Source organism: Dama dama, chromosome 33 (genome assembly GCF_033118175.1).
Source record: "Dama dama isolate Ldn47 chromosome 33, ASM3311817v1, whole genome shotgun sequence".
In the NCBI taxonomy this organism is placed as follows: domain Eukaryota; kingdom Metazoa; phylum Chordata; class Mammalia; order Artiodactyla; family Cervidae; genus Dama; species Dama dama.
Window position 1 is genome coordinate 18,097,957 of NC_083713.1, and position 11,727 is coordinate 18,109,683.

General features: G+C 35.4%; 1 protein-coding gene across 2 annotated transcripts in view; it reads right to left on the reverse strand.

Annotated features, from left to right (window-relative positions):
* Window positions 1-11,258, reverse strand: part of PPP1R1C (protein phosphatase 1 regulatory inhibitor subunit 1C) — a 123,337-nt gene extending 112,079 nt beyond the window's left edge. The window contains exons 1-2 of one of the 2 annotated variants that reach the window (XM_061135820.1): window positions 11,178-11,258; window positions 9,493-9,553 (exon numbers count right to left, since the gene is read on the reverse strand). In XM_061135820.1, coding sequence (XP_060991803.1) covers window positions 9,493-9,553; window positions 11,178-11,258 — 142 coding nt within the window. Of the gene's footprint in view, window positions 1-9,492; window positions 9,575-11,177 lie in introns of both variants that reach the window. The other variant, XM_061135819.1, reaches the window with a different exon arrangement.
* Between the last annotated feature and the right edge of the window lie 469 nt (window positions 11,259-11,727).

Sequence of the window (11,727 nt, forward strand, 5' to 3'; positions counted from 1 at the left end):
TGAAGTGACTTAGCAGCAGCAGCAGCAGCATAATATGTTCATTGATTCTGAAATTAGGGCTCTTGACTCTACACAAAACCACCTCCCAGTGTTAAAGTCACGGAAAAGCAGTTTGGAAGTTACCATATTATTTTGGAAGTGAGTTAGATTCAGCCTGTACAGAAGAATCAGCAGTAGAGCCACTGATAGGTTCGAGAGGCAAGGGAGAAAGAGAGGAGTTGGAGATGATTCCAAGTTTGTATGGTTCAGCAATTGGAGGAATGAAGATACCACTAACAGATATGTTGAGTTCAACAGTTTAAATGTTGATGTTAATGTTGGGGGACACATTTCAGCTAGACATTGACTTTCAGATGTATAGGAGGAGCTCACTTTCTGTATCTAATTATAATACTTCTGTATCTAATTATAATAATTCTCCCTGTATTTATGAATTATGAAAATGGACACAAGAAACCTCCAAAATGAGAAAATAGTCAGAGTAACTAATATTCATAAATGTAACTTATTTTTTAAAATACTCTTCTGCTTTAAAAAAAAATTTAACAAATCTCACTATTTGAATCTAGTAATCTAGTAATTTCAATGTTTTTTATTCATGAGTTTTCAAATAATGTGGTTAGTTTTTGATTTATTTCAAAGGGTTAGAAATTTAATAACTATTAGCTTTATTCCACTTGTAACCAAAATTCACAAAGCTTTTCTAGATACTTTGGTTCCTAGCCTTTTTTAAGTCAGATCAATTATAGTGGAGGTGGATTTTATTATATGAGTAAATAGCCTATGATGTTTTTACACACAGTTAGGTATTTGGCTTATATGTGTATATATACATGTGTTTGTGCATGGGAATACCCATGTGTGTGTGTGTATGTGTCCTAATAGTTTATTCTTCAACAGGGGAAAATAGCATAACATGATGTTATATCATTGAGGCAAATTATTCTAAAACTTGAATTCCAAAATAACTATTGTTCTCATTCTTCCATTTTGTGTATTCAGTTGTTTTTATGAGCAGGTAGATACTTATTTATATGTAAAGAGTGTGATTATGAAATTGTTTTCCATAATGATGGAAAATTGCTCCCAGAGAATGAAAGAACAAAAACCCAGAAAGGTTACAAATTTCCTAGCTTTTCTTAGTTCACACAGCACATTTTCCTCAGCTTTCTTGCCAAGGTCAAACTGTCATTATATTCTAATTAGACTGTCAAGATATATCTCTTTGATAATGCAGGTTTTAGTAACTTATTTCACAAACAGCCTTAATAAGCACTATAATGATCACTATATTGAATTACTAAAAGTGATACAAAGTCATTGAATTAAATTCATAAACTTCTGTCCATAATATAGAAAAGACTCATAGATTTAACATTTCCCAACACTTTCTAAGGGCCTCTGAAACACTAAGGAAGATGTGAAGGGCCACGCTTGGAGAAGGCAATATGAACAAACAGACTGGGAGGGAAGAGATGAATCTGGAGGTCCCTAATCTTTGCAGCTGGGGTGTTTGCTCCAGGGCCTTCCTTTCTCTCCACCTCAGGCTTTTTGATCTCCAGGTAGACTACTTTTCTCAAGTGCCAGGACATTGTGTTACATCTGGTCAGAGTCCTGATGTTTTCTCAGAAGCTAGAATATAGTAACAGTATACAGTAACAACTTCAAAAGGTAAAATTTCAGGTAGTGTGGAAACTGATTTAGGAAGATATTTTCCAACATCTCTAAAATCTTAACCACATAGGTGCTTCCATCCCTTACAGTGCTGTTTTTCCTTCTTTGTAGTTTTATCTGTATAGTTTGACAGCCTTGAATGGAGCGTGCATCCTCCAATTAGACCACAGTACCCTTCACAGTATCCTACATGGAGCCCAGGCAGGCATCTGTCTGGACCCTATGTGGGCATGTCAGCTTCAGCCCCAGGTAAATTCTGCTACCAAATTACGTCTTGTATTGCTGTAAATGCAGTATGATCACTACTTGGTCAAAGTCATGAGGAGAAAATGATGAGAGAAAGGATAGAATATTCAAAGCTTGAAGCTTGCTCCTAAGCAAGTCTAGAATAAATACAGAAATAATTTTCTCCACTAACTACATAGCTTGGTTAGATTTGTTGTTGTTGTTGTTGTTGTTAGAGGTTTGATAATTTACTGTTCTCCTTGAATGTGACTATGAAATAGAACAATTAGAAAGCTGTTAGGAAAAAAAAAAAGAAAGCTGTTAGAAAGTTTTCCTATCTTAAATTTGACACCAAATGTGCCCTTAAGCTCCTGGAATGGCTGATTACACTGTCCTTCATGTGTACTGTTATGTAGAAACAAAAATGCACATCTGTTTATTCAGTGGATGCAGATTAGCCTTATTTTTAATGAATATAGTTTATATTTAGTGAAATTTGGTAGTGATGGAAAAAAACAAGTTTTAAAAGGGTGAGCCACTTTCTTGGCATAACACAGGCAGTAAGCAGCCATCTGAGAGCCAGATCCAGGCCTGAGTGATCCCAGCACCTCTACTTTTAAGTAGTACATGCCTGCCTCTCCAAAATAACAGTTGCCATTTATCAAGGCATCTAATATCTGTACTGTATTTTACAACACTATAACCTAGTTCCCCAAAACATCCTATGGTAAACATTTCTGTACTGAATTGAAATCTGTCTTATATTTTGCCACATACTGTTGACCTTACCACCCATATACATGTGTCAGATTATGCCTCAGGGAGGTTTCTGATGAGGTAAGGGATGGTGACTTTCTATTTATCCCCTAAAGCAGTTGGCACTGTGCCTTAGCCAGAACAGGTGCCCAAAAAGTTTGATGGGTTGCCATTGGATTTGAAAACCTGCTTTTTATCCATTTAAATTTAATAGCCCATGAGCATCTAATGTCTACTGGATACACTACTAGTTTTAGTAGCTATACCTACTAGTTTGGAATAAATAGTAAAATTTTACTCTAATGCCAGTTCTTAAAAGCTTAAAGCCAAAAGATTGAAAAAAAGTCAACAACTGTATTGTTTCATAGAAAACTAAGCATGATAAATGCCTGTGTGTCTTGGTCAGAATTAATTGTACTGTGGTCTGAGCAGCTGGAATTTGTTACTACAGTTGTATCTTGGTTCACTCAGGGGTATTATTCTCTGTTACCTAGTCCACATGTTCTTTAAGGATTTAGAATAAGGACTCAGTGAATACTTAATTGGATCGAATGTGTAAATCAATAAGTAGCTTTAAGAGTTGCAGGTGAGAGGAGTGTATTAGAATAACAAAGCCAGGCAGTGAATCAGATTAGATGGGAAAGTTTTGAGATTTAAATAAGTCTGGGCTGCAATTTAATTAAGATTATTTGGAAAAGATGGAGACTGGTTTGCACAAATGAGTCAGTCTAGACTGTGTCTTAAGAATTGGCAAAGGAACCAAAAGAAGGAACCAAAGGAAGAAATCTTGGGCAGAATATAGCACAAGGATAGTGTTTGGGAGGAAATGAGAGCCAATGGAGTAGAATCAAATGAGAGTTTAATGTTTATTCTTTCCACAAACTATTAGAAATATGAATTGCACTTTTTTTTGGTTGCACCAAATGTTTTCCAGGATCTCAGCTCCCAGGCCAGAGATTAAACCCAGACCCTTGATAGTAAAAATGTGGAATCTTAACCACTGGACCACCAGGAAACTGCCATGAATTGCATTTTTGATTGGATACAAATCTTTCATAAAGATCTTTTGCTTTCAGTATATATTTTCATAACTTTATAGACATCAGTAGCATTCTTATTTTTTTAAAAATCCCAAGGACTCCTATTTCATGTAAATTATATTTGTAAACCAGACATGGTCAGTTGAATAAATACCACAGTATAAGATCCATAACAATTTCTCAATTGTGTATCTTATCCTGATGAAGAATTAGGAGTTACGGTACATCTTTTCTCTAATCAAGAATCACTGCCTCATGGGGACACTGATACTCCCTAATGCAGTCAGGACTGGAAAAGAGCTGGGCCAAGTTCTGATAAGAAATGAAGGTTTTAGGAGAACTTAGCTTTTCTCAGCATGGATATGATAATGCAGGGGGATCACATGTCTTCATTATCTATCACTGTGCTATGCATTTTCTTACACCTCAATGTCCTATTTTTAAAAGGCGGAAACTGAGTGCACAGAGGTCAGCTGCACACCTAATGTCTCACCACCAAGAACTGGCAAAGGTGGAATTCAAACCCAAGTCCTACTCCAAAGGCATTGCTTTACCCACTACGTATACTGCCTTTCTGCATTGTGCAAAAGTACCTTAGGGTTATTTTACTTTCTGTATTACCCATGGGTAGGAAAATAGAGGCCAAGAAAAAGGAAGTGAATTGAACTTATCATCATTCTTTCATATTTCACTAAGGTATTTCTAATTAAAATCAACATAAAAGGTAAGCAGTATATGAAAGTGGAAGTGTTACTAGCTCAGGTGTCTCCAACTCTTTGTGACTCCATGGATTGTAGCCTGCCAGGCTCCTTTGTCCATGGAATTCTCTAGGCAAAAATATTGGAGTGAGGAGCCATTCCTTTCTCCAGGAGATCTTCCCAACCCAGGGATCAAACCTGTGTCTCTTGCATTGCAGCTGGATTCATTACCATGTGATCTACCAGGGAAGCCCACACTATTATTCAAAGTGAGCCGAAGTCGTAATCTTGCTGACAGAAAGCAGCACTGTTTCATAGTTTTATAACTTGCCCCTTTCATTTTGCTCTCATTTAATTTGAAGACTACACCAGTCCTTTGAATACAGAGCATAGCAGACTCTAACATGACTAAGGACTGGAGCCTCATCTTTGGCTCACAATTCCTCCTATTGATTGGGCTGTTTGGCTGCACACACTGAACAGTTATGGGAAAAGAAGTCAATCAATTGTACAGTATATGAACCTCTGAAAGCCACATGCATCACTTATGTTTAAATCATCCAGCATGCTTTGACATTCAATAACTCATTAAAATAACTGCTGAGGAGAAAAAAATAGGCTTTTCTGACAGTTATTAGAAATTAATACCAGTTAAACCTTGAATAGTCTACAAACACTGGACCTTTCTGTACTGCCATTAATATTCATAAGGCAAAATAAATGCTGGAAAATGAGCAATAATTGTGGATCAGAAGGTATTATAACCTTATTCTCAAAGAATATGAGAAAAAAGAATGAAACAAAACTGTGTGGACTATGGGTTCAGCACAGCTTTTACTTGAATACATTTGATTGGAGATCCTTGGGAATGACAAGACCCTCCAGGTCTGGGGCTGATGATGTCTTCCTCACCCTTAATATTCCCAGGAAAATCCTCAGTGTGATTTCCGGAACTTGCACTCAAAGTGCCCATTGCCTTTTGACTATAAATCATTCATTTTGTAAAACAGAGGGTCTCCATGAAGAGCGATTATGAGCATATGAATGCCCTAACACTACAAATAAACCTTCACTCTAACTTGATGACCTGCAAAACTTCCCATCATCAAAAATTCCTGGAACCTTTCTGTTTGAACAAATCAGTCTAATAAGTCTGGCAATATTCTCTGTCATCCTGTGTCTCAGGATTTTAAATTGAGAGGCTTGAAAATCTTATTAATTAACTTACTGTCAAATTCCTAAAATGAAAGCTTCATTTAGGAAGTCACACGCTACTTCCACAATGAACTGTGGCTTCTTTTTTCAGTGTGTGGAGACAAATAGCCCAATCAATTGGAAATCCCAGTTGTCTTTACGAATAGACTTACTCTCAAGGTTGAAAGGAGATACTAAGCTATTGAATTCATATGTCTTATATTAAGTAATTTTTAAGAACATGATGCATATGAGAAAATGCTTTTGTATTTATTCCTCATTTCTAAGAATATTTGGAGCAAAAAGTGCAGAAGAGAAAATCAGTCTCCCCCAAATTTGGCTGTGGTAGAGGGAGTTCAATAAATATCCCCCCTTTTACATTGCATGTCTAGTTCCACTTATTAGATCTACAACAAACTTCTAAATCTAAATGATGCCAAAACTACTGGATGCTTACCCAAATCTTTACTAAGCTCCTGGCCTCCTACAGCTTACTTATGTTTAACAGGCATTAGGACCATTAAACTTAATTGTAACCATACTGTCTCTGTTTAATAGTAAGTGGAAAAGAATTGATGCCACAAACTTTAATATTCAGAAGCCCTGTTCTAATCAGGCTTTTTACTGGAAGCCTGTGTCCAGCTCTGGCTCCAAAGGCCTAGAGACAAGGAGAATTTGAATAGAAATCAATATGGGGTACTGAGAATATTCAATCCAGAAAAGAAAATAATGAAGAATTGTTTATTTTAAAAGGTGAGGAGGGAGTTCCATGGTGACCCAGTGGTTAGGATTCTGGGCTTCACTGCTATGAGTTCAAATCCCTGGGGAACTAAGAATCCCACAAGTCACAGAAGCATAGCCAAATAAATAAATAAATTTTTAAAAGGTGAGTAAATGAATTTCTATTGATAAGAGCAAAGGAAGAGTTATTTTAGAATAACTTTTTATAAAAAACTATATTAATTCCTAAAATTATTTGGTGTTGAAAGCTAGTTGCTTCTATGAATTCTTCTTTGATGCATACAAAACAGAACAAGTGTCAGGGACTTGGGTTGATTTCTGTATCTTTCATCAAGATGTGTGGTGAGGTTAGGTATTTTCTGAAATTCTTTCCTAATAGTTTTCTAGTTTTCTGACTGTGTGTGCTTAGTCACGCAGTCTTGTCAGAGTCTTTGCTACCTCATGGAGGTCCTCTGTCCACAGGATTCTCCAGGCAGGAATGCTGGAGTGGGTTGCCATTCCCTTCTCCAGGGGATCTTTCCAACCCAAGAATCAAACCCGAGTCTCCTGCATTTCAGGCAGATTCTTTACCATCTGAGCCCCCAGGGAAGCCCAGGTTTCTGATACTGGTAGCCAAATAAATATACAGTTTTCTCACAAGCCTACTAAATACACGTAATGTAAATCTAGAAATGTGAAGAAATAAACTGCAAAAAGTGACATTGCCATTTATTTCTAAGTAGAGATTAACATGTAATCATCCCTTTAAATAAAAATATAGGAATCAAGCCAGTTAACTACATATTGTACAAGAGTAAAAAAGAAATAGCAAGAAGTACAAGAAGAGACAATGAGACTTAATCATCCCAGAGTGGTTATCATGAATAGGCACTTAATCAGAAAATGAACTAAAAATTCTGAAAGATAAGCAGTTTACTACAAGGTTACTCAAATTGGCAACCCTGGGAAACATTTGAAAAAGATGAAATTTGTCTTTGGTGTGCCTCTACCCCCACATCTCTGGCGTTTAGTATCTTTCTGTTACCGTTGGCTGTTTAGAGTCATTCCAAGAAGAAAATATGCAGTCTCTACCTTCTCCACCATAAAGACACACCCTTCACTTTTAAACTTTTGAAGTATGATGCCTTCAACTTAATATTTTTTGTCTTGTGTCCCATTACTTTGAATTAAATTAACTAATTTAATTAGTTAGTGATACATCCTTAACAGGTTATATGTTTCTGTGGTGCTTCTCCTGCTGAGAATTCTAGGCCGTTGGTAAGAAAGAGACTGATGTGCCTTTTTGTTGCCCCTGCAATCTTAATCAGGTGCCCTCCTTATCTATGTGTGTATACAAGCTTGGAAATAATCTGGATTTACATGTTGAAATATCTTTCTATCAAATGTAAACAGAATGCATATGTATTTCTAATCTAAAGTTAAATCATTCTTTCAAATATTCTTTTATAACAGACTATTTCTGCAAACTCCTTTTTAAAGTAAGCTATATCTAATTCATTCAATCATGATTACAATATATCAGTCTTATCATAGGAATTGGAAAGATCTGTTAATCATGTCTCTATAATGGAAAATTTAATTTCCTTTGCTTCATTAATTGACAATAAATATTTTCAGGGATTTGAATTTTAAACATCATTAATGATAGGTGATTCCAACAATACTCATATGTGCCCTGGGCAATTTCGATACATTGAAGAGACTTGTTTATTTGCCAGAATTTAAAGCTGCGCCTGATTTTTATTTGTCAAAGAACACATTGCTTTTGAGGACAACAAGCAGCAACTGCTTTTAAAGCTCATTTAACAATTAACTTTTTTTTTTTGCTTTTGCTGTTATTTGTTTGATAGAGAGTGTTCAGGTAATATTTGAAACAAAGAACTGTTGGATAGGGAAGAAACATTTAGTACAGATGAAATTATAAAGATTCTGTTCTTGTTACGTCTTTTCAAGGTTAGCATCGAGATATTCTAGGACACTGTAGAGAAGTCAGCCACTAGAGCAAAGGCAGTGACAGAAAATTGCTCTAAAGTTACCTATTCATTTATTTGTAAACTATAGGTACATATCATTTGCACCTCTTATTTAACCAAATATAAGTTAATATTTACTGAGATAACATGTAAATGATTTTAAAATGATTTTAAAAATGATTTAAAAATGCTTAGCACTTCAAAGATACAGGATCAAATTATAATTCTTTGTTTTCAGCAGGAATAAATGTACTAATTTACTTCCTATTAAATGAACAGCTTTCTATATTTGAGCTCCATGGCTAATATTCTATTAAAATTTTACTTTCTTATCTTAAATATGTTTCTCTAATTAGAAAGGGATCTGAAAAAAATCAAAGACTTTCACCTGAGTGAAATAATTTAAATAATTCACTACAATTTATGCAAACTCATTTTATCCACCCTTATTGTTTACACTTGCAAAATATCCAACAACAAGTCCTGCTTGGTTACAAATTAATGCTGTGAGCTTTGCTGTCTTATTTCTAGAAACAGCAGTTAAATGTGAGATTAAAATCACCCCCCGTTCAATAAGTACTTGTTTGTGTATTGCAGATCATAGTCCTTTATCAGGAATAATAATGCAGCTTTACTTTTTATGGGAAATGGAGAATAAAACCTCAACAAATGGATGCAACTCTTCAGAATGGCTCTCAAATGGGCAGTGCTGAAAATTGATCTGGTTACTTGTCAGTTGCATTATTCAGAGATGACATCAGCATCAAAGCTGTAGCCAATTGTGGCTCATTGCCCACCCTGTGGCAACCTTTGATAAATTAAAAACCCTACTCCATAAAGATATAAGCATCTCCAGGGCTGTAATTTGAGCTATGAAACCTAATTAAGCAACTTTCCACCAGGCTCATTAATAAGCACTGAACCAGGTTCTATACAAACACCTGAACACACGACTGTGAATACTAACAAAGCATTTCATTGTATATCATCACCAACAAGTTATTCTCGAGGAAAAGCAGTTAGATGAGACAGTTTTCATAGTAGCTATTTTTGACTTTGTTTATATTAGCTTGTTAGATTATTGCTAACTGGAAAACAGAATTGAAATCTTTTGACAATGGCATGCTCTTTGATGTTCTTCAAACAATTCTATTCCATTGCTTTGGTTCATAAGATATCATGTTTCTTTACCTGGAGGGTTATGTTCATTGAGAATCACAAGTGATGCTGGTGTAGGTCTTCTTTTCCTGATCTGTGAACAATAAAGAACCACCTAAGGTCAGAGTCAGATGCTGCTCCAGCTTGCTCTACAGCTTGCAAGGCTGTCCCATCCTCATCTTTTCCCGACATAAAGAGTAAATTTCTGGGAGGCACACAGTAGTTTACTCACTAATTTTATTTTGAATAAAAGAAAGTTAGACAGTAGAACTGGCAGATACTAGTATCACCTTCTTTAATCAAAAACTACATTTCCACAGAACAGAAATAGTTGTATGTAATCAAATGATGCCACCAAATATTAATACTGAAGTGCAGTGAAGGTACAGGGATGACTTGCTAATTTCAGTGGCTCTCTTGGAGCCTCATACACTGATGATGCTTTCAAGATCCATTACCCTTATTTCTAAACAGGGTAAGAGCAGCTTAGAAAATTCAAATTTCCAGCAGGTTAAATTTAACAGCATACATTCTTAGCTTCAATTAATATTTTAAACTTTTCTTATTTTCTAGATTACTGTTTAGAACACATTAACAAAGAATGAACATGGCTCTTACAGAAGTATATAATTCACTTAAAACTAATAGATTTTGTTTGTGGTGTTTTTCCCCCCTTATTTTAAGAGTTACAGGAACATATTATTAGAATTTCTAATGTATCCTTGATTATTTAAATATGTAAATAATTTCCCAAATTAGTAGAATAGTGGATACATTTTACTAACAATATCTTGTCCAGGATAGAACCAATGCTCCATTTAACATAGATACATTTTCAAGGTTGTATCTGTCTGACTTGAGTTTGGGTGAATCTACTTCAGATTATCAAAACATCCTAGGAAGATAAAAGTCTCAGATTCAATAATTATTTTCAAGACTTTGTATATAATATTTGTAAAAGGATTCAGGAATAAGTCAAGTTTTAAGAAATTAATAATTACATAGGCAGAAATTTTATTACAAATGATCTTTTTACTAGTTCCATTGAATCAAGAATCTAAGTAAATCTGAATATGAAAGGTGATACAGTAAACCAGCCTCCCATGAAGACAGAAAGAGATAGAAATAAAAATATATGGATATATTTAACTTGGGAAAATATCCAGGTTGTGTTAAAATACTATTTTTAATATCTGAATGTTTTTTAAATTATACACATACCTATGATCCTGTACTACATATATTTATAGTTGCTGCTTTTGATACACAATAAAAACATAAAATATTAAGCCCATGATCTGAAATTATTCCAAGATTTAATGCTTTCATTGTTAAGTGAATAGTTTGATTTGTATAACTAAAAAAATAAAAGCTTGCTAATTCTGAAAAAATATATAAGTTTCTCTAAATATTGAAGCTGTTATTTTAATAAGCAAAAGCAAACAGATTTTTGGATCCAAATCTAAATTGCTGATGTGAGCATTTTTCCTTAAGGGGTGCTAATTTTGTATCATATGAAATACTGCATTTAGCCAATAGTTCCTTCAGTGAAACTCAAATACAAGTGCATATGAAAGCAAACTTATTTCTCATTCACATATTCTGGGAAGCCACAAAGTTAGGCAAATTCAAGAGGTAGAGAAGCTTTTCATTAATAACAAGAATGTATGTCTGTATTACTTATGTATAGGAACTGGTCCCCACCCAGTTCCACTTACCTGCTCAGCTGCTTCGGGTGCAATCTGACTCTGGAATAAAGGCATAGCAAATTGTATCTTTTTGGGACTGTTTGGCTCCATGATAATGATGAGAATTAGTCAGAGATGTGAAGGACTCAGGAAGACGAACCCCAGGTGGTGTCTGGGATGTGTTTCCTCAGGCGCACTCCGCCCAGCCACACAGAGTGCTTTGTAATAAATAGCTGTAATTCCAGAGCGAGCAAGTGAAGATGCCGAGGTCTGAGTAACTCTCTTCTTCAACATCCACAATGATGCCTGGCTTGCCTGTTCCCCACCAATCCCTTAGATCCTCTCAGCACAATACGGAAAGGAACAAGCTAATTGTATGCCTCTTCACTAATATACACATGCCAAGCATTCACTCAGCAGCTAATTGAAAATGCAATGCTAGCCTTGAAGGACCTGCTGCCCTGGGATTTAAAAGAAAGGCTCTATCCACTGTACATTACTAAGCGGCTGCTCAAAAGTGCATTGTAAGCTCGCTCTGAGTATTGCAGGGATGAGCCATTCATTATTGATGAACATAAAG